The sequence below is a fragment of the Calidris pugnax genome, unplaced genomic scaffold (genome assembly GCF_001431845.1).
Source record: "Calidris pugnax isolate Ruff unplaced genomic scaffold, ASM143184v1 scaffold127, whole genome shotgun sequence".
NCBI classification, from domain to species: Eukaryota; Metazoa; Chordata; class Aves; order Charadriiformes; family Scolopacidae; genus Calidris; species Calidris pugnax.
In genome coordinates, this window is record NW_015090883.1 from 1548823 (window position 1) to 1575956 (window position 27134).

The 27134-nt window shown below is 46.7% G+C and overlaps 1 protein-coding gene across 2 annotated transcripts in view; it reads right to left on the reverse strand.

Moving 5' to 3' along the window:
• The window catches only part of LOC106890936 (chromosome unknown open reading frame, human C14orf37), a 71732-nt gene extending 44833 nt beyond the window's left edge, over positions 1 to 26899 (reverse strand). For both annotated transcript variants that reach the window (XM_014947072.1, XM_014947074.1), the window contains exons 1-4: positions 25514 to 26899; positions 23374 to 23586; positions 22266 to 22484; positions 7558 to 7809 (exon numbers count right to left, since the gene is read on the reverse strand). In XM_014947072.1, coding sequence (XP_014802558.1) covers positions 7558 to 7809; positions 22266 to 22484; positions 23374 to 23586; positions 25514 to 26846 — 2017 coding nt within the window. In that variant the 5' untranslated portion in view covers positions 26847 to 26899. The remainder of the gene's footprint in view (positions 1 to 7557; positions 7810 to 22265; positions 22485 to 23373; positions 23587 to 25513) is intronic.
• Between the last annotated feature and the right edge of the window lie 235 nt (positions 26900 to 27134).

Here is a 27134-nt window from a genome sequence, read left to right on the forward strand (position 1 = left end):
CCTTCAGTTCCCTTCAGCATATCACCCAAGGGTCCTCTGCCTGGAGATAAGGAGACAGCCATTTCCACCATACAAGCCATCGTTCCCTCCTCCTCTTCTATTTCTGGAGAATTTTGCATGGCAGGATAGCAAGGACTAGGGCATGCAAGAATGACAGAAGCCCTCAGGCTTGGGTTCATTCATGCCTCCCACCATCCATTAGAAACGTCCCCCAGGCAGCCAGACTTCAGCTGGGGCCTCTCACACCGACCATGTCAGCCTTGGTGACCAATGCCCCCTCTCTCTTTCCACAAACCAGCAGGTAATTTCTCCGTGGCTTCACACTGCCTTGCTCCAAACCGAAGAAAAAGAGGCAGAAGTGCTGTGGATGGATAGGACCTCTTCATTCCCCCAGCAATAGCCAGTACCTCCAGTTTAACACTTCATCTGATGGGATCCCATCTTCTTCATGAGCAGCCAACCATCAACCCACCTCTGAGAAAAGCTGGGGTTGTTCAGTCTAGAGAAAAGGAGGCTGAGGGGAGACCTTATTGCTCTCTACAACTACCTGAAAGGAGGGTGTATAGAGGCGGGGGTCGGTCCGTTCTCCCAAGTCACAGGCAATAGAACAAGAGGAAATGGCCTCAAGTTGCACCAGGGGAGGTTCAGGTTGGATATTAGGAAAAATTTTTACACTGAAAGGGTTATCAAGCATTGGAATGGGCTGCCCAGAGAGGTGGTGGAGGCAGCATCTCTGGAGTTGGTCAAAAGATGGGATGACATGGTGCTGGGGGACATGGTTTAGTGATGTTTTTTTTTTGTCAGAGGTGGGTTGATGGTTGGACTAGGTGATCTTGAAGGTCCTTTCCAACCTAGGTGATTCTATGATTCTATGGCAAGCCTCTCCTTGTAAGACTTGTGCTCCAGACCCTTCACCAGCTTCATTGCCCTTCTCTGGACCTGCTCCAGCACCTCGATGTCTTTTCTGTGGTAAGAGAAGGCTCTGTGCTGCAGAGTGAGTGCAGGACGGGTCTGCAAGGCTCGTTATCTCGGCAGGGTTTGGAGCAGAAGTAGGAAGAAGTCAAGTCAAAGAAAGAAGCAATATTAGAGAGGGGAAAGAGACACAGTCCCCAAAACACCTTGGGATAAAATCTGATGAAAGGAAAATGCCATTTCCGATGAGAATTGTTCCCTCTTGGGAGCTGCTCAATCATTACAGCAGCGTATGTCACACTGAGCTGGCAGAGAGGATCGTTACTGTACAGGTACTGGGACACAAAATGTCCTTTGACAAGGCAAACCTGATTAAATACGAGTGCTCCAGATTAAGACTCAACCATGAACAATCTCTTAAAACAGTTAAAAAACAATGTCATTCCAAACAGAGTACACATCCCTCATCAGGAACAGAAACTTGATTTAGGCACAGACTGATGATGGGAGCTTTATTACTGCTTGGGAGAGGGGAGGGGAGCTAGCAGGGAACATATGGAACTGTATAAATTATTTGGAGCACCCAGAAAGACAGGAAAAATAACCATCTATATTTCTGAGACTGCTCATTTCAGTCGGCAGCCGTCTGGAACACAGACCCCGCGTGGCCAACATTTTGTGCAACAAAACTCCCATAAACATGTACGGGGCAAAGCTGCGGGGGGCAGGATGGCTGCATGCAACCGTGCTTCAAACACATTGGGAGGAAAAATTTGCTGGCTCCCCTCCTGATCCTGGCTCCTGCCAGCCTCTCCCACCTGGGATCTCCACGGACTCAGTCTCTTCTGTTGGAATGGTGACTTTTTGTGTGATCCTTTGCACCTTTTCCAGGGAGAAATACCAGTGCGCACATCCTTCCTCCAGCAAGAGAAAGGAAATGCTCAGGCACTAATTTAATTCACCTTGTTCAAATCCCTGCTCTGTGAAAGGCTCCCTCATGAAACCAGTGGGGTCACTTGGCCTCTCGGTGTTTTTGTTTGCCACCTGTAAATCATGGATACCCTTTCCAGGGTAATTAAGAAGATAAATGCATTAAAGATTAAAAGGCACTCTGATGTTCCAATAACGCGAGCTGTAAGAGTACTTAAAATAGATCCATTTTGGGCACCAATTAAAGAACATGCTACTATCTTCTGAGTCTCAGCTTCTGTCTTCCTAATGCTGGTTATTTTTGCCCACAAAAGCATTAATCTGAGCTTCCTGTAAAAATGACACTTCAAATATTCATCATCTTCCACTACTCTGCCTCTGCTGCTCTGCCTCACCATCGTTAACCAGTGGCATCCATTATATGCTTTATGCAGTATCATTTGCGATCACAGATCTGCAATACAGCCAGAGCTATTTTCTCTGCAAGTAACTGCTCAGAGCTGCAAATATTTTTTACCTCTTAAAAAAACAAATCACATTTCAAAAGTGTGTTTATTATGCCAAGTGCCTTGTCATTACCCAGGTGAGAGAGTTATATGACCTTCCGTTATTGCAATATGAACATCGTATTCCTCCTGACAAAGGACTCCAGATGTCTATGACCCACCACAAACTCTGGAATGAAACCACCAACCTTAGAAACCGCAGAAGTGGGTCCGAGGATGATCACAACACCAGGACAAAGCACAGAAACTAAGGAGTGTATGTGTAACTATCCTAACTGCATTAGGATAGCTAACTTTTCCTTTAATAATCCTTATTAGATGATTATTGGACTCTTAAGATTTCAATTAGCAATAAATTATTGGGTTTATCTATATATGAGGTGGGCCTCCTCTTTGCCCATAAAATGAGATTTTGAGCGCAACAATGGAGTTTCCTCTATTAAGGTTTATGGTTCAAGTCAGTCTCTCCTCTGTTTACTGCCGTTATCTCTTATTAGTGGTGGCCTCAGATAAGCAGCTGGTGGTTTCAGTCAGCATCTTAAAGAACCAAAGTCCACCATAACAACCTCTGCTTGAACAACTTGAGCTGTACATTAAAAATGTCACAACCTTATATGCCTCAAGATGAAAATGTCATTGTCACTCCAAACACCTCAAGACATTTCAAATTCACAAAGCAAAATACTGCACACCCCAAAGTAGCAAAATTAAAGGCTGAGGAAATTGCCCCAGACCTCCTGCTGCTGCCTTACTATGGACAGGAGGAGTTCTTCCCCTTGGGACATGGAAGATAGGTAAGCACTACGGCATTAATAAGTAGCTTGGGAGCCTGGGGACATTTTTATGCTCCAAAACAAAGTTATGCCTTTGCTCATGGTCGTTAAAATAAAGATTCTCATAGACACTGGGAGAATAAAACTCTTAAGAAGCGGGAGAAGAGCACAGTCACAGTAGCCACCACCAACACAGAAGCAGAGGACCTTGATCTCCATGGAGATGTATAACAAAGACCATCTACTTTAACATTCATGAGGAATAACTAAAGGACCCAGAAACTATTCAGTAGGTTTGAACCCATCTAAACTAAGTGCAGTTCTCCTCGTAACGCATAAACATTTAATCACAAAAGAGGTAGCAGGGAAAAATTATGTATTTCTATTCACTCCCACAAAGCCCAAGTTTCCTGCCACTCTGATGCTCTCCAAAGAGTTACTGTTTGCCTATTACATACAAATCAAGAAACAAGTAGACAAAGGTCAAAGTCATCTCATACACAATGCAGAGAGGTCCTGAAGTACTTCCATGTCCTTCACCGGCAACCTCTGAAGACAAAGCATTTGAACAGGACACCAGAAGAGACCCCAAAGCATATTCAGACCTTCCCTCTCCAGAGATGCAGGCCATCACAACTGCTTTTGGAGGATCAATTTCTATTTTATAAAGGCACAGATGATATCATCTTCTGCTTTACTTTTTGTCTAAATATTGCTGGTTAGAGAGCCAGCTGATGGACTGTAAAACTGACAGCCTCATTACTGGTGCATATAAATTGCTTTTGCTCAGCTGGAGTTAATGCAGGACCATCTGACTTCCCAGAATTGACATTTTTTAATGATTCTGTTTCTCCAGCACTTTCTCACTGACCACTACAAAAATCCAAGCTGTCTCTTGCTCTGCCAAGCTGTTTGTGGATCAACTTACTTGCTCTCTAGGGACTCGCAGTGTGTCAGCCATCAGACCAAGCAAACTCAATAACAACTGACCTGAGAATAGCTACTCCAATACTTTGGGGCTCTTCTCTACTATAGATTTTAGCGTAAAATGTCAAAATTCTGAAGGCCAGAGGACAGATGCACCCCCGGGAGAAGGACCTACGTGCAAAGTATTTTAAAGATGGAAGATGCCAACCATAAAAGTTTGGTGCTTAGATGGTGCACCCTCGTCTTGTGCTCCGCTGGGTGCTGTTATCTTCCTTCCCTGTGCCATATCCCACGTCAAGCAGAACAACTTCCCTCCCTAAATGATGTTTCACTTGAACAAGATGGGAAATTCTTCCCATCTCAGCATTATTTGGCAAAGGGAGGGATGCAGAAAGGCACACACCGTGGGCTGGGGCAGGCAGGAGCACAGTGCCCCTGACCCAGCTGCATCCAGAGCCGCGGCTCCCCCCCTCCAGGGACAGTGCCTGGGGACGTCCAGCGGTTACGAAGCCCTCTCAAAAGTAAAGTCAAGTTAATTTTAGCTTTAGAATAAAAGCACTTCAAAGAAATGGATTTCAAAGAGGCAGCTTTAGATGAGTAACGTTTACATAAAAAAAGGTTTCAAAACTAAATAGTCCACGCACACATCCAGCAGATTTAAAGCTTTACAAGCCCTTCACGGTGAGTCTGGTCTCTCCAGCAGAATAATGTGGGCAGTTCTTCTGACCTCCTGCCAAGTTTGGGGGATTCCTTCTGTTCTTAACAATCCTCCCCCTGCTGACACGAGCTGTACGCTTTTTCCACCCTACCTGTTCTGCCTAATACAGCCCATAGAGAAACACGTAACCAGGACCAGGTATGGACACAGCCCAGTGTGTGCCCGTGCACCCAGAGCCAGGGAACCAGGGCAGAAACTCCCAGCTGGCACAAACTGGGAAGAGGGGAAGGGCTGCACTACCCCAGCAGCACTTCAGGGAAAAGGAGCCCACACCACCACAGAGATGTGACAGCATCTCCCATTCCCCATGCACTGCCAGCAAATGAACCCTTCAAACACCTGGGGTCAGCTCCTTGCTTGGCCTCGGATGTTCAGTGTGAGCTCATGAAAGTCCTTGGTTCTCTTTGTGCCTCTAAAAACATAAACAATTTCCCTTCCTCTTAGAAGCACTGTGGGCATCAGCACATTCTAGATGGGGAAGGAAGCAATATCAAATAGTCATTAAGGTCATCTAGACAGAAAAAGAATAAATGGCTCTTTAAAAAGAATAAGTGGCTCTTTACGTAAGTGTTTACCTGGTGGAATAACAGAGGTGAGTCACAAGCAGAGAGACTGATCCCACCATGTCCCCTCTTTTCTCGCCTACAGCTCTACTGCACAGAAATCCCATCCAACTCCCAAAGATGAACTCAGCTCAGCCACAGCCTCATCCTCTCCCTCTCCGCTGCTTGCACAGACTACAACAGCTTAAAAATAAAAGGCAATCTAAACCATTTGGATCTGGTGACAGGTAACCCAGTTCACTTCCAGAGAACGCAGAAATTACTGTCCACCCAGCACCTCAGGTGCCTGGACTCAGTGCTTTACAGTTGACCTACCTTGACAGACTTCACAAGGGCTCCTCCAGTTTGGATGAGGGTCAATAAAACTTAAGTTAGGGAGAAAAATACTGCCTTTTGCCACACAGTCAATTTATTCCACGTCTGAACTCTTTGGAAAGATGGCCTTTCCAAGTTTTAAGAAAGATAGAAGGTGGTAAACAATGAAGGCTGCAAGATATTAAACATCAGCCTGCAATATTAAACATTAGAAATGGAACTGGGCCCATACGTTCAGAAACAGATCTCCAGAAGAGACACTGCACCCAGCATGGCTCTGCCCAAGGCAAGGGGACTTCATAACAGATGTTATTAGGCAAGGAGTGTTAAAGCTACATATTGTCTCATAGCCCAGGCCTCCTTATTTTCTGTGTGTTATTAGGCAAGGAGTCTCATAGCCCAGGCCTCCTTATTTTCTGTACACAATTATTACAGCCTCTCCAGTCAGAGAGGTTTACTGCACACCAGGGACAGCTTCAGCCTCTGGTCTCTGCTTTCTCATCTGCCTCATCTACCAATGGGTGTCTCCTGCTCTGAGCCTCTTTCCCCAGCAGTGAAGGTGGTTGGGCTGGAGACACAGCCATGACTGCAGAGATGTACCTGACGCCTTATGCAGCACAATCTCCTCCATAGCTCCAAAGTTCATGGCAACAGACGATGTCATATACAGCAGCATCTTCAGCAGAATCTGGGCACCCTTCCAGACAAACTAACCATGGCCTTGCACCCCGCTCTGGGAACAGGGCTCCCATCAGAGCCCCCCGGAGACCAACCCAGATGATGTTCCATCAGCCACCCTAGCTGAGATGGTTAAATGTACCAAGATCCCCGAAAATATATCAGTGCCATCTTCCTCCATACTGCACAGCGCAATGCCTGGTGTGTGGGGACACACGTCAGAGTCTGCAAAACGCTGCCTCTCCTGAACACTTTACAGAGCAATACTGGCACTGGATTCAGAGGCAAAGCTCTGCCAAGCCACCCATCCTGGTACTTATGGTCCTGAATCAGGCAAAGAGCTTTAGATGGTCAACAGCTTAATGCCACCTTCTCACCGTTGCTAGCAGTCACATAAAGCTCACCAAGCCAGCCTTCTGCACCCCTGAATATAGAAAATAATGCTGCTCGACTACCATCATAACCCTATGTTTCTTACATACCTTTCCTCCAAGCATGGCAACGTACCTCTAATCTAGCTTGCCAAAGCCAACCATAAAGCCATTAAACACTTATAATTATTCCTCCCTAACAGCTCCTGTACAGCCTGATGGGACAACAGGACACATGAAATAGAGCTGACACAGGAACCATGCAATACAATGTTTTTCAAGCAAGAGTTAGTGGAAGAGAGAGGTATCAGACCTGATGCAAAGTCAATCTGCACTCAAAGAGCAACCCTCCTACAGAGATCTTGAAATACACTCTTTGATTCAATTCAAAGGAAGCCAACAATGCTAAAGTAGTCTGGAAACAGCATTACAGGGGAAGAACTGCCAGGTTAAATCAGAATTTAAGCAATAGTTCTTATAACACAACATATAAAGAAGTTTGATTGTTTCTTTCTTTGACAAACCTCTCAAAGCAGTTAGCTCTCTAATAGTCAGAAAAAGACTTACTTTATTTGTCCACCCTTGCAGCATGACAACACTAAGCTCTGGGAATGAAGGAGCAGGTCTGGGGTACTCAGAGCAGCTCTCCCCAAAATGAAAACTCAGGTCACTCTGCCTGGGACCCATCCCCATTCAACCAGTTGTCACTGGTGGATGAGGTTTCTTCAGAAATTAACCTGCTGTGTGTTTAGCTTGAGAACCAGCCCATGAGACTTTCCAGCAGAAGGGGCTGCCCCATGTGAGGCGAAGAGCAGGAGACATGTCCTCTGTAAGGCTAAAGAAAGAAGAGGCTTTTTCTCTTACCCAGACCCTGGTTCTGCTGCTCCCACTCGATGGTGTCAGGAACCTGGTAGGACACCCCAGCCAGCTGGGCCACAGGGTTTTCCAAGCCAGCTATAGGCTCCTGGGAGGTCTCGCCTGGAAGTGTGAAACCTGGCAGCTCCGTGTCACCTTCCATGCTTTCATCCATCGAATCTACGTCTTTGTCTTCTTCATCTTCCTCTTCCTCCTCCTCTTCTTCTTCCTCCTCTTCATCTTCCTCCTCTTCCTCACCCTCTGGCCAGGGAGACACAAAAGCAACATCAGGAAAGACTGCACAAGACAAAAGGTTTATACATCTCTATAGGTGAGCACCAAGACAGCCAGCTGACACCAATTCTCCAAAGGCAGACCAGCTGAATGAACTTTCTAACAGGAAAGACACCCCCAGGGGTTAATTGGGAAGAGCTCACCACAGTTTGAAGTTGCTAAGGAACAATGACATGCTGCCTCAGACTTTCAAATGCATTAGTGGGAATTTTGCTTCCTGGTAGTGGAGTACAAACAAGCACGTGCAGTTCAATACCTGAGTATATATAATTATAGTGCTCTCTGCTCAACTAATTTCAGCTCAAGTGAGAACTATTTCCCTGACTTCCAATCTTGGAGGCAGCAAGAAGTTGGTTCCATTTTTAACTTTTATTAAGCTCTGGAAAGGAGGCTGCTTTCCAGCCCAATTAGACTGATATGTCCCCTCCTCCAGAAAAAGCATCTCGCTTTGATGCCTGCTGGCAGATCGGTTCCTGGGTGCAGGAGAACAGCAGTGATGGTGGTGATCCTCACCGGGTTTGTTCCAGCTCTCCTGTCACAACAGATTTACACCAGACAAAGGTATGACCAAGGAAGACTCAACTGAGTATTGGAAAGAAGGCAGTGCAGCCAACTTTTCACGTGACAGTGGATAAATGTGACACTGAGGAAATCCCTGTGGATTCTCCACTAGAGCAGATACCTGTCTTAGCCCAAAGCTGACTATAGTGTTAACACATGGAAAAATAACTATTCAAGCCATATTTCACTGCTAGAATATAGAATGGCAACACAAGAACAACCACACTGGACTAAAACACAGGCACTTTCTGCCCACATCCTACTTCTGACCAAACCACCGCAGGTGCTGAGCACCAGAACAGGACACACACACATCCAGTCTTCCCACAGTCTCTTTTCAGCTTTTAGTTACCAAAGACTCAAGGACTTCCTGAGCCAGAATTTTCATCTGAGCTATTTAATAGCTACGAATGGAGCTACCCACCATGAAAAGATAGTACCTGGAATAACTACATGCTTTGACTTTTTGATGGTTATTTTTTTCCAAGACAAAAGCTAAACCATAGTATTTATGCACTCTATCTAATTTACATGAAGGTCTGCTCAGCCCCGTAGAAAAGCTCCCTCCTGATGTACTCAGACTGGGAGAGCCCATCACACTGCTTCTGAGCAGCTGGTTTAGCCAGGTATCTAAGACCATGTTAAAAACCAATGATCCAGCAAAATTACAGAATCATAGAATGGTTTGGGTTAGAAGGGACCTTAAAGATCATCACGTTCCACCTCCCCTGCCCTGGGCAGGGACACCTCCCACCAGACCAGGTTGCTCAAAGCCCCATCCAGCCTGGCCTTGAACCCCTCCAGGAATGGGGCAGCCACAGCTTCTCTGGGCAACCTGGGCCAGTGTCTTGCTACCCTCACAGTAAAGAATTTCTTCCTAATATCTCATCTAAATCTATGCTCTTTGAGTTTAAAACCATTACCCTTCATCTTCTTGCTACACTCCCTGATGAAGAGTCCCTCCTCCTCTTTCCTGCAGGCCCCCTTTAAGTACTGGAATCAACGTTTGCTATCTCAATATCCCTTTATCACTGTTGGAGTTGTACCTCATATAGGTGACAGACACTGCAAGAAGATGGAGCATCCGAGGGAGGACATCTGAGGGGCTGCCACGTATCATACCTGTTGTAGGTAAAGCAGGTGACATTTCACCCTTCTCCTTTCTGCTGCGGGATGCAACAGCACTCCAGCACCCACAAAATACCTGAGGAGCAAACTGGGGAACTTTGGGGAAGCTATTTAGTTGGTGACTATTCAGTTTGAATTAACTGGGGGGAGCTGTACTCCTTCATTTGGCCTCTATTTCACAGAGTGGAATATCTCAAGAAATCACCAAAGCCCCATCCAGCCTGGCCTTGAACCCCTCCAGGAATGGGGCAGCCACAGCTTCTCTGGGCAACCTGGGCCAGTGTCTTGCTACCCTCACAGTAAAGAATTTCTTCCTAATATCTCATCTAAATCTATGCTCTTTGAGTTTAAAACCATTACCCTTCATCTTCTTGCTACACTCCCTGATGAAGAGTCCCTCCTCCTCTTTCCTGCAGGCCCCCTTTAAGTACTGGAATCAACGTTTGCTATCTCAATATCCCTTTATCACTGTTGGAGTTGTACCTCATATAGGTGACAGACACTGCAGATGATGGAGAAGATGGAGCAGCCGAGGGAGGACATCTGAGGGGCTGCCACATATCATACCTGTTGTAGGTAAAGCAGGTGACATTTCACCCTTCTCCTTTCTGCTGCGGGATGCAACAGCACTCCAGCACCCACAAAATACCTGAGGAGCAAACTGGGGAACTTTGGGGAAGCTATTTAGTTGGTGACTATTCAGTTTGAATTAACTGGGGGGAGCTGTACTCCTTCATTTGGCCTCTATTTCACAGAGTGGAATATCTCAAGAAATCACTGCACCTTATTAAACCGCAGCATTCACTGTGCTCTTACATGGCATCTCTTTTCCTTCCAATTCAAGGATCTGCTTTAAAGCATGGCATGGTTTTTCCAGCTCACCGGACAAGACAATCCCGTTTGCCACCTTTCAATTCTAGCCCTGCCTTTCATACAAATGAGCTGCAGTTTGAATTTAGCTGCATCATCCTGCCATAGCACAGCTCTCGGTACCTGGAAAGGAACGATCACTCCCACAAACAATTACACCACACAGAGCATCTAATGGAGCTTACAGGGATGTAGTTAGCCCCTTAAATTCCCATTACATTTTATAGGCAGTTTCTGTCTTATAATGTGCCCGTCATTTCCCATCAACATAAGAATTTTCTCTTATCAAGCCGCATGTTTCCATACAAAACACAGAGCTTCTGTAAACCTCAGAACGGCACCTGGAGAGCGCTTGCAGGAAACCTGCAAAGAGAAGTTAATGTAGGTCTTTTGCCTCTGCTGAGAGCAACACAGCTATAAACATTTCCAAACTTTAATAGCAAAGACACCAAACAGCTGGCGCACGGGAGAGGAGGAACATGAACAGAGGTTTTCCCCAGGTGGACTGGGTGAAAAAGCAGCCAAGAAAAAACAGCGAGTGGATATTTATCTCCCAAAAAATAGTTTGGGACAAGGTTTTTAGAAGCTTCTTGCCATTTTAGCAAGCCAAATCAGAGACACCTGCCAGGATCGAGTTTTGAAGCAGCAGATAGCCATCTCTGTACCTCCAAAGTCTAGCAGGCAGCCAAGCTGAACACCCAAATTGAAACTGCCAAGAGTGCTTATCGTGTCTGATCATCACCAAGCTACATCAATCATCATCACGCAGCCACAGGACAGAGATGTGAATAATGTAGTCCTTGTAGCACAACCGCTGCGAGGGGTAAAGAAAAAACTTGTTTCCTCCTCTCTAGCTCATTCCTGCTTCTGAAAACAGCGTTTTAACCTCCCCATCCCAAAATGCCAACAGCTTGCCTTGCTGTGAGGAGCAGCGCAGAGCACCACTTGGTGGTCACAAGGAGGAAGCTACGCTTCTCAAAAAATCACTAACTTAAAAAATGTTGTCATTTCAGGAGCAGAGGCACGACAGGAGCCCAGCAGCCGTGGGCAGGATGCACGTAACACTTGGTAGTCTCCTTAAGATGGAAAATGGCAGCGAGCATCGCACAGCTGAAGCTCAAGCTGGATGTTTGTGCTTCGCATGAGAGCCTTTTACAAAACTTATATTTTTCCCTCCTAAATTGGCACCTTTTGGCCTTTCAGAGGCCAAAGCAGCAGCTTTGAAGAAAAGAAACAAGAAATACGAAGTAACAAGAACTGAAAGTGCAAGATTCAGAAGGCATCCGGATTTTCATGTGCATTTGCAGCCCACTGTGAACTACTCTGTGTATCCTGCTTGTATACCATCCTAAGTTTTGGCTAAGGTCCAGCTTACAAAAAAAGAGAAAAATACATGATGAAACGCTGGCGCCTCAGGGTCAGGGCACTGATCTCCAATGAAAAAAAAAATGCAAGTATAAAGCTTTCCTGGCCACAGGCTTGAATCTACCCAAATCAGGCATTCACCTAGAGCCCAGCTGTAGGAACACTTCCAAACATCTGACAGTGCTCACAAGTGCTCCTGCCTCACTGAGGCTGGCAGTTACACAGCACCTATAGCGCTTTCTGCTGCGAGCCATCCTTGCTCTATACATCTTCATATGTTACATACAAACTGACCCTGTTATCCCATTTGCACACACCAAATCCCAGCTTGTGATGTACCACCTGGACCTCTTAAGGAGGCATGGTATCCTATGTCGTCTCCTGGTGACACCAGGAGACTCCAGCACTGAAACATTTACAGTCCAGGAAGATGTTTGTATTTTCTCCTGCAGTTAGGGCAATGCAAGAATAGTCTAGGGCAGAGATAAAGACTCGTCTCCCAGAGTGAAGAAATCCAAAACCTGCCACTCTTTAGTGCCAGACTAAATAAGCACCATTTTCTGTAAAATTCTGCCTCACCTTCAATGAAACAGGAAAAGAAAAAAAAAAAAAAAATCAAGACACTTAACACCTCCCTGCTGTGACAATGGCACAACCTAAGAAAGATGCAAGCAGCAGGAATCCCCAGGAAAATGAGATTCCCAGTTCACATGTCAAATATTTTAGCTTTGAAGGACTTAACAACCTTGTAACAGGGATTCAGATTTTCAGGTTTGGAGAAGTTATAGGAGAGCACCAAGAAAACAAGTCTGAGACAAAATTACAATTTTTTAGTGGAGTTTTTGGGGATTCTCAGTTTTATTAATAGTCACCAGAAACAGCAATGTTTGGGCTTTACCATGGGGCTTTGAACTGGTCCATTGGCAACACTGGTGATAACCATAGGAAGGCATTTGCTATTTCAGGGTGGCAAAAGCTCCCTATGCTCGCTTCAAAAAAAGGTTTTTCACTACAAAAACATATACCTCCATGATGACTTTCTGTGGCTAAGCACAGAGAAATGAGACCACCTCACACTCCCTTCATAAGTGTTCCCTGACCCAGCAGGAACCCATGACCGGCAGTGTCTGAAACTGGTGGACAACAGCCAGCACCCCACAAATGAAAGCCTAAGTCCATGATGGCAGCAGGGCCCCCACAAAACTGCAAAGAGGGACCTTGGCCATTCCAGATGGTCCCATGCTGCAGCAAAGAGGACCACAGGGCCAGCTCTTCCTGCTGGCAGCTCAAAGTACCAACAACCCACTCTTCATAGATGACTTCAGTTGGGCTTCACGCTTCTCTGCAGTTTTCATATAGATGCAGAAACCCATGCTCCTCCTGAGGAGGAGGAGGAAATCTGAATACTCACAGGTGCTGCTATTAGCCCAGGGCAGTGGCTGTAAGCCCACGCCGTGAGTGGGCAGCACCAGCAAGGCACTGGTCGCAGTGTGTACTCACAGGTGCTGCTATTAGCCCAGGGTGGTGGCTGTAAGCCCATGCCGTGAGTGAGCAGCACCAGCAAGGCACTGGTCGCAGTGTGTGGTGCAAACATCACCATCAGGAACGTGCTACAAACAAGCTGCGGTGGCAGTGAAGAACGTTGGTTTAGTATAATGACTTGTAACGAGCTGGAGATGAAGTCACTGTTGTCCTAACCTTGCTGAAGGCAATGGAGTTACATCAGGGCCTGTGTTTTCAGTTGAAGAAACCTTCACTGAAGAGCGATGTTTCTATCTTTAGATCTTTTCCATTAATGTTTGAGAACATTTTTACTCCTCAGAAGATTCAAGAAACCATCATTTGTCAGGTTTAGCGCACAAGAGAAATAGCCTGCTGTGTCCTAACCTGCTAGAGTGTCTCATTAGAAGGTGATAGATTCACTCACAGTCACAAACTGAATTCAAACTTAGAAAAAAACCAAAAACAAAACATAAAAAACCCCAAAACACTAAAAAACCAAAACATTGTAGGACAAAACCTGGAGTTCTCATTTTTGGGACAATCTTAAGCAGGGCTTACAGCCACCACCCTGGGCTTATTTTGGGACAACCAACTACCTGTTGCAATAGGACAAGGGGTAATGGTTTTAAACTAAAAAAGGGAAGATTCAGAGTAGATATAAGGAAGAAATTTCATTTTCTGATTTGCTTTTATGATCGTAGCTGATTTTCAAGGCAGGAAGGCCTTTCTAGGACAACTCTTTTTTATTATTAATCCACCGCTTTCACGTGATTACTAATAACGTCCCCCTCCGATGGCTCCAAAATGCTGCCAAGAACAATCGCTTGTGACAGCTTGGAAGGAGACAGCTGGTAGGAAGGTAGATGGGCTCTCATCATGCGCAGACGGCTTTCTGGTCAGAGTCTTGTACCGTGGTGGGTCGAGATACCCAAGCAAGCAGTAGGCACAGAAGCTATGCCAAACCACACGGGTAAAACCCCCATGCTGATGAGTTCAGCTAAGCCCAGCCATGTTCACTGCAAAGCTATCTGGGGTATTTGCAGACTCTGTTGCATCAACTCAGTCTTAAATGCTTTGCTCAGGAAGGGGAACCAAATCAAGCATAGCCTCTCATGGGAAGTATCATCTGGCCTCTTGCACAGAGACAAGGAAAGGGACTGTTGGGAACAACGCATGCGTTGGCTGGGATCCTACCACACAATGCAAGATAACCAAACCCTACCCACATAAGTCCCAAGAGGAGAGGGAATTACATGTTGAAAGCTTTTCTTTAACAGAGGAAAATCCTTGCCACGTCTAGGAGAGGGAACAGGCTCCTGCCAGCAGAGCTGAGCTGGTGTTTGAGCTGCAGGAAGTCTCCAGCCTCTGCTTGCCAAAGCCCAAGAGATGCAGAAGCCGCTTCCCAGCAGAGCAGTCTTCGACATTGCAAAGACAGTACAAGGAGAGATTTGGATTCTGATCCTAACCTACTTCCCCCCAAATCTGAGGGGATTCACACTTGCTTTTTCACAGCCCTGGCTCATCACTCGTCACAGGGGACCCAAGGCACTGAAGAGCTTTTGAAAAGAAAAAAAAGAAAAAAAAAAGATAAAAGGGCAAAAGATATTTCACCAGGGACCACAGGTCTGCTTCTGTATTAAGACCAAAAAACAATCATTCCTAAGAGCTGCATTTCCAGCAGCACTCACCACAAAATTGCTTTCATGCTGAGCCAGGCTAGAGAGTAGGTTTAGCAACACAAGGCTATTTTAAAGGGGAAAAAAACAATGTTGTATTAAAAAAAAAGAAAAAAACAAAACCAAACCAAAACCTAAACAGAATACGCAGTATGGAGTATAACAAGTTTGCTCCCTAGCTTGCTGCAGAACAGCTTTTCTGACCTGAGGTATGCAGTTGTTGAACCAGCCAGTGTAAAAATGGAGATAAGAAAGAGGTGATTTATCAAGTGAGGGCATGCAAATCAGTCCGGATCTTAATGAGCATCACCTGTAAGGAGACAGGGCAGAACAAGACAGATGAAGACAGATACAGAGTTTACTTCTCTCAACAAAATGCTTTCACATGGAAAAGGGCTGTGGGCATGGTACTTTTTTCCAATTACAAAAAAATAAACCCAAGCAGAGACTTTAACTCCATTTTCTCTCGCAAAAAGCTGTTTGATGGTGTCTTTTTCAGAAGTATCCAATTCAACCACAATGCCTGGGAAAGGAACAACCAACAGCCCAAGAGTTAAGAAAATATTTCATTTAAGCTTCATTTTCTAGACAAACCCAGGATGGATCCATCACAGATGACGTAGATTAGGGGGTGGACCTGTTATTATGGGCAACAGTCTTCAGGGTACCAATGTTTGAGCTCAAGGCCCATCAGGTGCCAAAAGGGAAGCTTAGAAGCTTTCTAAATTTCTGATCATCCTTCTGTAGCCTTCACTGTCTTTTGCCAGAGGTAGCACTTCTCCCCAGGGTATTTTCATGGAGAGATTCAGAACAACACTGCTGGCCTCTCCTTGCACCCATGTGGCCTGAAATGTTGATGTCAACCGGAGGGAAAGACACCATGAGATCTCCCCCACCTCATTTAAAGACAGCTTGTTATTAGAAAGAGAGAAAAAAAAGAACCTATGACACTTCCCAGAAGACAAGACATTCTGTGTCAGATCAACAAAAGGGACAGCATCCCATCTGCAGAGGGCAGGAAGCAGGAATGAAGGAGCTAAGCCAAACTGCAGGGTGGTTTGCCCTGGTCCCAATGCCCAAATCTCCCCAGAGAAGCTCCACGAGTAACACTATCCCCCACATGGACCCCAGCCATTGGCAGCTCTGGAGAAAAAAAGCTCCTTGCAGAGCCTTCAGAAGAAACTGCCACGTACCTGCTTATCTGAATCCACTTCCCTAGAGCTGCGAGGGTGAACCGCTTAATCCCCGGATTAAAACAAACAAAAACTCATTAAAAACTTTCACCCGCAGAGTCCAATTACCTTTCAACAGCGACTGTAGGGGGGTTCTGTTGTTTCTGTTTAAAGCTTGAAAAAAAGCATGGGAAAGCTACAACATTAAACTAAGATCTAAGTGAACTCTAATTCTTTGGACAAATGAGAAGCCAGACACAGTTAAAATTCAAGCATAGCCTGGCCAGAAAAAGAACCAAGGTCGTAAGATTGTGTATGGTTGGACTCAATGATCTCAAAGGTCCCTTACAACCATGAAGATTCTGTGACTAAGAAATGCCATCTAACCTGCTGGAAGCAGAACAGTGCCAGATATCAAAAAGAACAAGGTTACCTGGAGAAGTGTCCTTCCCTTCCCAAAAACCAAGATTAAAACAGCCGTGCAGCTCACTCCACCCAGAGAGGAGCTGGGCAGAGGTAAATCACTTCCCAGACGTCTGGGAAAGACAATGCAATTATGCTTTTAACCATTCCTAGAGATTCTTGCGGGAGTTGCTGTTGGAGCCCATAAAGCACAGCAGATATGGTACTTGAGAGATAAAGCCCTAGACTGCATCATAGGGCTATAAAGATGACCAGGGGCTTGGAGCACCTCTCTTACGAGGAAAGGCTGAGGGACTTGGGTCTTTTTAGTCTGCAGAAGACTGAGGGGGGATCCAATTGATGCCTATAAATACTTAAAGGGTGGGTGTCAAGAGGATGGGGCCAGTTTTTTTTCAGTGGTGCCCAATCACAAGACAAGAGGTAATGGGCACAAACTTGAACATAAGAAGTTCCACCTAAACATGAGGAGGAACTTCTTCACTTTGAGGGTGGCAGAGCCCTGGAAGAGGCTGCCCAGAGAGGTGGTGGAGTCTCCATCTCTGGAGCCATTCAAAACCTGCCTGGACACGTTCCTGGGCAACCTGTTCTAGGTGGACCTGCTTTGGCAGGGGGAGTTGGACTAGATGATCTCCAGAGGTCCCTTCCAACCACATTAAATTCTGTGATTCAGCACAGTCAGTCACTGCAGAGAGAGTGTGGTTTGAGTTTTGCCTCCACAGTTGAGCAGAGTGGCCAGACCACCTTCTACCTCCCGTCACAGGGAAGCACAGACAAGGCTGAGCTCAGCACACCAGCTGCACACAGCAGGAGTTGCCTCACTCCTCTTCTTAGTGAGCCTTTAATTAGCCTAACTCCCTCTTAATGAGTTGGGAGTTTGTGGGTGAACAACTAAGGGCTTGATCACCCCTTCTTCCTCAACTCTCAGGTGGATTCCACGAAACAAAACAAGCAGAGATGTTGTCTTTGGTCAAACACTTTCAGGAAAAGAAAGAAAAAAAAAAGGCAAGCTTTGTTTTGATGCAAAATTCTGTTACAATTTTTTCTTTTTACAGTTTTCTGCTACAAAGGAGGAGAATCAGGGATTAACTACCATCTCCTGTGAAGAACACAGAGGTCAACTTGCACCAGAGGGACAGCACTTCCCCTTTCAGTGAGAGCAATAAACTGGAAGCAAGACAAAAGTATGCACCAAGAACATTTAATAATTAATTCATTTTGCTTGTGCTTTGTTTTAAATCTTCTGTTCCTTGCCAATTTAGCTGATATCCAAAGATGAATTATAGTATCAGGCTAGTTAACCATGCTGGGCTAAGTGCCTGTCTTATTTACACCCCTGCAACCTCATTTGAATTTTTAATGGGGTTGAAGAGATTTAATGAGGCAGGTCTTAATCCATGCAGTCAGGGTCCAAACAGCAATCCCAGTCAGAGACTTGATTTCCAGAAAAAATACTCTTCACAAGCAAAAGGAAAAAAGAAGGCTCCTGGTACTGTGACATAGCTCAGAAGTGTAAGAAGAATGTAAATGGGTCTTTTATAAAATTAATGTTAATGGCTATGAGATCGGAAGTATCTTCTCCAAAAAAGGCAAGCCCATGCCTTCACTTCTGAAGTACGACACACAGCTTAGATGACTGTACAAGAAGAACAAGATGCAGGGGAAGTAGAAGAGGACTAGGAGAGCTCTTCTCACTGAAATTAGTTAAGCTACAGCTTCCTTGGAAGAGTAAACTTTAGTACGCAGGTCACCAAAGAACGGTAGAAACTGTTTAAACCCAGACAGAAGGAGGTAATAAAACATCACTAATATATTAAGTTTAGAAAGGATAAAGCTTCATACTGGCACTGTTCCAGAACAGCCTTTTTACACAGCAGAAGAGCAAGCTGCAGCCCACAGCCAAGGTTCAGCAGGGAGGTACCCCATGCTGCAGGACATTGGATTTGCTGATCCCAAGGGCAGTGCCAGCCGTGTTTCAGCATCACTGAGGGGTTTCTCCACAGCCAAATGCTGCATTAGGTGGGGACACGTCAGCAAACCAGGCAGAGTACTGGAAATGGCTCTGTGCTGTCCTAAGCAGCAGACGTCTGACACTGCCTTTCCAACCCTCCACCCTAAAGACCAGGATTCTGCCAGCTGCAGGTTCAGAGCCAGCCTGACTAATGAGGAACACTTCACATTCAAGAGCCACATGGCTCAGATATCCTGCCTCTAGAGCAGCCGAGTTAAAGTTGCCCATTTTCAGAGCTATTGACTGTTCCTGGCACCAGGTAGAGCATCTCCTGCTTTTATAAAGCTCTAAGCACCCTCCTCATCCAGCAGCCTACGTGACAGATGAACCACGGAAGTGGCTCACCCCCAGCAACTACAGCTTGAAGCCACCCTAGATGACTGAACAGGAACCAGCTTTAGGGCTTACACATTGTTGCAGAGCAGTTTGGGATTATTTTGGTGTAGTAGAAGGGATGCACACACAAAAAAATAAAAAATATCCTTTTTACCCAGGCTGTGATGGGTGAGACATCACCCTTAGCAGCAGACTAGTTCTGTACTAACAGAAGGTTTAGGACTAGCATGTCAGGATGACATGACCTTCAAAGTCCTCATAGAAAGGGCATTACCCTGCCTTTTGCTTAGCCTCAAAGCATCCCTGGATCACATCCTGTACAGAACAGTGACAGGAGCTGCTTGAGGAGCAGCCAAGGGGAGCCAGCTGCTGTTGTGCTCTGTCCACCAGGTTTCAGTGAAAGACTGTGAGGATCTTGCAGGAGAGGGAACATGGCAGGCTGGTTGGCACATTGGAAAGTTACACCTGCCAATGCTTATGGAGGGCAGCCATCTCTGCCCATACCATGGTGGATGTTATGGCAAAGGAGTCCAATCCAAGAGAACAGCAGTTTCTTTCAAAAGAGCCATTTTTCAAAATGTGTTGGAAGGCTTACATGGTGGTCCTGAGTAGGCAAGCTGAACTAAATTATACATTTGGAGCCTAGGAGCCCTACAGAGAAAGCTGCAAGGTCTAGCTTGCTAGAAAAGGACAGAAATTCTGGGCATGGGAACAAAATATATAATTTTGTCTCCCAGACAAGTAAGCCTCATCCTCTGCTGTGTCCCATCCCCGTATCCTATAATCCCTTTATAGGATTTCTATGGCTAGAAAGGGCAAGTAGAACCAGTCCCACCACAGAGTCTGGGTAGGAGGATATTTGTTACCCAGCTAATCTCTCCAGAGTCCACTGGAGAGGAGGATAAGCTCATCTAGAGACACATTCAAAGCAACTCATGTTTGTCTGTGCAATTTGAATTTTAATATGGTCTTGCATCCAAGCCAGGTAGGTGAATATACTGATGCAATTAACTGCAGGCAGTTTGGCACAGATGGTCCCCAAGAAACAGAGCTAGCTGAACAGCAGGGGTTTGTATTTAATGATGAGCCAGGCCCACAGCGAGGCAAGCGAGCAAGCCTCACTGAAGGCAGCAGAGACCAGCTGAGCTCACTCAGCTCCTTCCATTTCTTCCACTGGTGAGCAAGGCACAGCCTCCCTGCAGAGGCCCAAGATCCCTCATTAGGGAACCCAAGCATACTCCTGCCACAGCAGCGATGTCTGACCTTGCATTCCACAAGAGCTTGAGCACCCTGGGCTGGAGCTCAGTCCAGCTTCAAAGGAGAGCTCTCCCAAACATCTTGAATTTGGCAGCATCTAAAAATTCTGAGAGTAAGCACTGGGAACTGTAATTTTGGGGGAATGGAAACCAAGCTTCCAAACATCACTCCACCATGAGGATGCAGTACTAGTACCCCCTAACTGCCATCACATGGAGAAAAATATATTAGAGAGCAGAGTCACAGCTCAAAAGCTTCCTTTTTGCTTAACTGGGGCAGTAGCATCCCCAGGCAGAAAGCCTATCCCCAGGTGGTATTTATCCCATTTTATAAGACACATGTTGGTGATCCCTAACACTAGGGAAAATTCTGGCTCACTGCAGTAAGGTCTGGGTTGATCAGAAGAGATTTAGACCATAAAAGCTGTGCCAGTTGTCAGAACCACATAGCATACCAGAGATCACCATGTCCCTTGGAGGGCAGACACCTGCAGAGCCATACCCCAGAGCCAAGAAACCCACAGCTTTCTCCTTGAGTCACCATCATTTAGGGAAGCTAGTCCTAGCTACAGCCCACATTTGCCCTTAAAGGAGCTCAGAGTTTACCCAAGAGCAGAGAGAACAGGCCTGTGGTCATGCAAGAGAGCTCAGTAGGAACCCAAGAAAGTCACAGCAGTCCTATGTCAGAGCAGAAGGATGTTTTTCTAAATGCCTATGCAGAAAGTCTCATTAAATAGGGAGAAACCAATGCTCGCTTGAAATGGAAATCCCTCTTATCTTCCTATGCAGAAAACCAGGCTTCTAAAGGAGATCCCAGAGGGCTCAGAAACATTTTAGCCTCCCGAATCCTACTGCTCTTGCAAAACGGAGACCTTATTTCCCAGCCTGAAAGATGAGGTTGTCCCTCCACACCCATGCCCTTCTTCCCCTGCTGCCACTCTCCCATCATCAGCACCACATCCTTGTCTTGCCAGATACATGCAAGACTCATCCTGGCAAGGGGCAAGTGCCATAGCTGGAGGCCCAGAAAGCTCATGGCAGGCTTCAAAGCCAACAGCAAGCCTGAGAGAGGGCAGGAGCCGCAGCACCTCACGCATGCAGTGGGGAGGGCTCCCAGCTTCTGCTGCCCTCTAAACTTAATAGGAATGAGAGTTATTGCTTCACGCAGAGAAAAAGATGCTGATTAGCTGCTGTCTATGGCACCCCACCTCTAATCAGAAGAAAAATACCATCTGGCATGCCACCCCTGGAGGGCTGCCAACCTTTGCAGTAAAATACAAGGCAAGAGAAGGTCAAGAAAAAGGAAGAGGAGCAAAACAGGCAGAAAGATTAATCCCTGCCAGGTGGTGTCAGTCCAGACACTGGAGTACAAAACTGGATGGATGAGCAAGCAGATAAGAGTTTAACTAGGAGAAAGAGCAAGAAGCAGAAGTAAAGCAATTCTCTGCAGGAAAATCATGGATGAGCTAAAGAGACAGCAGATCTGAGCTGCAGACCCACTCCAGGGTAGGATCTACTTCAACTAAACCTCTCTTGATGGGTGTCCGCCCAGGTGGAGTTTACATCACTGGGTTCCACATGTCTGGGAGCAGAGACTCCAAGATTGGCAGTGTAAGAGAAAGGAGCCCAGGGTTGAGGCAAGGCTGGAGGAGCCTTAGCAGGTAGCTTCAAGCTAGAAGGCTGCCTCTCCCAGCAGCATCACACAGGGAGTGCAAATAGGGCATCACTTGTTCTAGCAAGGTTTCAGCCAGCCTCTCCAGTTGTCTGAACATGTTCCATGAGTGTTACCTGGTACAGAGGCTCTGCAATGGACACATACACCAGCAGTCACAGGTGCAGAGCCAGACTCCACTGCAACAGCAACACCACTGCTGTTCCCTCTCCAAGGGAAAACCTCATCCCTCCCACCACAGTCGCTTGAGTTTCAAGCATCCTCCATGACAACCTTCACTGCTTGCTTCCTGCACCTCCTGGAAGGGGACAGGTTGTTCAACAACTTTATTAGCAACAATAACATATGGAGATAGCTGCACACCAGACAGACAAAAACAGGGTACTCAGTGTCAAGGCAAGTGGGCTGTTCCACATGAACCTGCCCGGCTCTTAGCCTTGAGATCAGTGGTACCTTCTGACTCCAGGCGGTCTAGCCCATAGGTCACAGCTGTACTGATCTTCCTCACAGGTGGAAGAGCTGTCCTCCTGACAGAAGATGCCATTGATGCTGGAGTTACCAGGACCACAGTTCTGCTGGATGGCTCCTCTGTCTGTCCAGGCTGGGTAGCAGACAATCCACCAGCAGCAGAAACAGCCTTCTCGCTGGTGACCAGTACCACATCTGTGAGATCTACACAAGACATGAAGCAGCAGCAGTTTGGCACAACGATATTTAAAACCCCACCATTTAAGAACAAACTCCTTAATGAAAACTTAACCCAGAGTGGAAGTTATTAAACTCTTCCCTCTTTCAAGACATGAAAGTGGCTCTGCTGTAATAAAAACGTCTCCTCTGGGACAGCCAGCACAGGAGGCTCCCCTTAATGAGAAGTCAGATAGGTGTGACTTCCATTGCTTTGAGGACTGCTGGTCACCACCCCATAGCAAGATCAGAGCACCAAGACACTGGTAGAGATCTGAACCAGCTGAGAGATCTAATTGTTTATTGCAAAGATAAAAATTAGTTGAATTTATAATTAAATCCCAGAAGCAAATTAATTAGTGTGAACTGCCAGAAGAGCCTTCTTTCCCCTATAAAGGGACACTAATTTAAGAGATACAATGCAAATAGGTTTTTCTTTTGATGCCCTGAATTATAAGAACTGCTAGAAAAGCTGCCCAGCAGCAGTTTCATTACAGTGGTACCTACTACAACAGAAATAGCACTAGCTTTGAGATGGAGTGCAAGGGAACCCTTGCTACACTCCTGATACAGAGATGGGCTCCTACATGCACCTGCCAAGGTGACATCAAACCAGTAGATAGCAGCTGGAAGTACACAACTGCTTGTAGCACTTCTGTAGGAGCTGTATCAACCTGAGAACTCACCCTTTTTTAACAGAGGTGAATATCAATACAGGATCCTGCACCCAAAGGATTGCTGGACTCATGCAAGGGGGTCCCACCCACCACACAACCTCCCCCTTGTGTTGAGACTTCAGTACCCAAGCACTGATATTTGTTTCAGCTGTACTATCTCATGTGGAAATCAACCTGCAGTCCCTAAAACAGAACCCTACCTTCTACACCTGGAGTATTTGCCACAGGGGAAGTACCAGTTGCCACCAGCACCTGGGTGGCACTAGGAGCAGTTGTCATCTGGGTGTCCTCCCCACTGTTTTCCTGCAGAAGGCTTGCAGCTCCTGTTCCCTGTGTAGTGCCAGGTGTCAGTGTCACAACTGACAGAGCAGCATCGGCCTCCTGGGCAACTGTTGTCACCTCCTGAGTAGCACCTGCAGCAAGAACAAGTGTCAGTACCAACTCAACAGGACAACTGACAGCAACAGAAAAGAGTTCTGAAGGAATACAACTCCATGCATCAGCATTTCCAGAGCCACAGAGCAAGCAGCAGGTCCAGGCAAGTATAACCAGGGCAGCACAGCATAGAGGCAGATGTGAGAACATGCATATAACAGGAATGAAAGCGGCAAAAATCAGTCCTCATTTTCTTAATTGCTCCTTTAGGGACACGTGGATCCACCAGGGAGCACAGCACTGCAGGGCTGTGGTGTGAAATACCGTTCAAAGCAAGTGAGGCTGGCAGAGCAGTGCTTTTAGTGACCAGCTCTCATGGCTGTGAGACTTCAGCTTTGTAGAAGGGCTTATTTTTGTTGCAGGAGACTTATCGATAGTGTTGTTTCCCCAACATCTGGGAAACAGCAGAGAGGGAGCCTGCTGACAAGTCAAGTGCTTATAAATTAACCTAGAAATTAATCAGTCAGGTTGCAGCACCAGCATGCAATTAGCTTTTCTTCTTTAACAGCAGAAGCTAGATCTTTCGGGTGCAGCAAGGGGAAGTTGTCATTTTACTTCTGTAGCCTAAGAGGGAAGATTAAAGGTTCCCAGCAATTAAAACAAAGTCCTAGACCCCAGCTCATGTTCCTCATCAGCCTAGGCACATGTCATTGCCCAACACCTGACTAGACTTATTTTTAGCATTGCCCCCTATATTTTAAACACTGAGTAGAAACATTGTCAGTGAGATGAAGGTGTCATCTCTGCAGGTAAATCCATCAGCCTGTGGCAGACTGTCTAGGAAGAAGATTTCTGCCTGCTGGTAACAGAGCTGGTACAAACACTGAAGCTGTGGTAGGCTCTGACTGTCCACTCTAGGGTGGGGAGACACCACCAGGAGCTTTTCCTTCAGACAGATCTTTTGATCTGAGCATCCTTCTAAAGTCATGGAAAACATCCGTCACTCACAGCTGCTGGGAGAGCTCACCTATTCCTGGATTTAGAAAGCATTTACAGCCATTCATTATCTTTGCACTGAGTGCAAGTGTCCATAGCTAGCAGTTGACAGTCAACTAATCCAAAATGATAGTTCATTTAACCCCCCAGGAACTATTTTCCCCTCTGTTTCACAGGGCTTCAGAGTGAGCTAATGCAAGGACCACCTCTGGGTCCTTGCATTTACCATATCAAAGGAACACTTGGAGGAGCATTATCCTCCTTTAAACCAAAGTGCTTAATCAGTTGGTCTGGGCTCCCTCTGGCTTAACCAGAGGCTGGGCTGCGTAGTCACTAGAGAGTCACACCAGAGAGCTACTCAAAGCAGATTTACATCTCTGGTCAAGGTGAGACACCTACAACCAGCCACAGCTGTCCCCCTCAACTGCTATGTGAACACCAAACCTGAAGCCCCTGCTTTGGTAGTACACTGCACACGCACAACTTCACTAAGTCAACAAAGCAAGTTTTTTTTAACTAGTACCAAATCTCTGATTCTCTACAGAGACCTCCATACTCAAATACACCCTTCAACCCCAGGCTCAGCTGCCACAGCCCTTCCAGTCTCAGCTTACCTGTTTGCTACTACAACCACCCCCTCTCAGCCTGAGGAGCAGAAGAGGGAGCTCAACACAGTTGCTTCATGTAACAGTCAGGACAAGGTACCACCCAACAGCTTGTACACAGGGACATCATGTACAGGAACAGCCAAGGCCAGGCAGCACTTTATGGATGTGAATTACCCATTTAGGCTGTTGCCCCCCCCACAAAGCTCCACAGCCTTCCCTGGGGGGAAAGGGGTGTCCCACCTCTATTGCAGGTATCAAGGTCACACCTTTCTCCACTGTATCCCCCTGAAGGAAGCACAGATTTCCAAGCACATCCCTCCCAAGGCTACCCTTAGAGGCAAGTGTAACAAGCAAGTTTTACCTTTCCATGAGCTTTCCGGAGTAGCAGAGAGATCAGACTGTGCATCTGTCACCACAGCAGCCTCCGGCTGTGACGGTGGGATGCTCTTCCCCTCCTCTGCTGTGACTGCATCTATGTTTTCCAGCGAGCTGAGACCAGCCGTGCCTACACCCGTCATGTTCACAGTGTGGAAAGCATCACTGCCATCTGTGGAAACTGTTGGCAACTCCTCCCCTTCCACCAGGGCTGTGTAGTTGGTCTCCTCGGCAAGCCCAGGAGTTGGTGGAGGTGATGCTAGGGCTGGCAGCACTCTTGTCACATCCTCTTCCTCCCCCACACCTCCCTGTGTTGTCTGTAATGGTTCTGTTGTCCCCAGGTCCTCTGTCACCTCCTCATGAGATGTGCTTCCCCCTTGACTGATGGCCCCTAGTTTTGTGTCGTCCCAATCAGGTGGCACAGTGTCCATAGGACGGCTGGTGACAGTGCCAGCTGTGGAAGGCAGCTCTCCTCCCCTGACACCCGTCCCTCCTTCCAGGTGGAGGGAGGCCTTAGTCACCATGAGGGGACGTTTTGGAGCCACAGATGCTTGCAAAACCAGGGACCTCAGAGGGCTCCCTGTGCGGGCTCTTGGTGTTCCCACCTCAGAGGTCACGCCATGAGCCTGTGGAGTTGGGATGACAGGGTGGTCACTGGCTGTTTCCCAGCTGGGAGAGCTTGGGTACAGCATGGGCTGGGGTGCAGCTGAGGGGTGTGAGCTGCTCTCTGCCTCCTCCTCCGTTGCTGCCCCAGAAAGGGGTTTTGCTGAGAGAACAGCAGAGCTGGGCTCTACTTCAACACCACCCTCCGTTGTGGTCTCACTGATGTGGCCACTGACAGACTCCTCCTGGACAGCAGGGTTCAGCGTGGTTACAGCTGTTGTCAGCATGGCCTTGAACACATCATCCTCATCCAGCTCTGACTTCGTGGGGCCAAGCTCCTCCTCATCTGTGGCAGCCACTGCCACAGCAGAAGTGTGAGCACCCAGGCCCTGGCTGCCTGGGATAACATGGCTCGGGCTTACAGACAGCATTTCTCCTTCCACAGTGAAAGCTTCATTTAAGGGTGTCTCAGATGGTTTTGCTGACACTTCGCGTGGCTCTTCAGAGACAGCCTGCTCAGAAGGGCCCAGGTTATTTTTCAAGTTCAGCATGCCTGTCCTTTCATCTTCTACCCCATTTCCTACCCAGGGGCCATGCTGGACCTTTGTCATGTCCTTCTCCTCCAGTGGCTGAGATGCGAGGCATGGTAGACTGGAGGACAAGAGCAGAATGCTGCAGGTGACCACGCAGATATTAAATCCTATTGATCTACTCATAGCTGAGAAGAGATGTGCCCAGAACCCTGTGAGACTGACAAGTCCAGAGTGCAAGACCTAGAACAGGGAGAAAGAACCAAGATTATTCATATCTATAACCATCTACTGACACAAGGCCTTAAATAACTGGGTGACAAGTTCCAAGCATGCTAATCTATAGCCAGTTCCAGCAGACCCCTCCTACATATCTGAAGCAATGGATCCCTCCAACTATTTTACTGTTCCTAAACTACCCAATCTGAAGTCTCACAGACCTTCCCACACTCTTACCCTAGTGTAGAGTGCTGT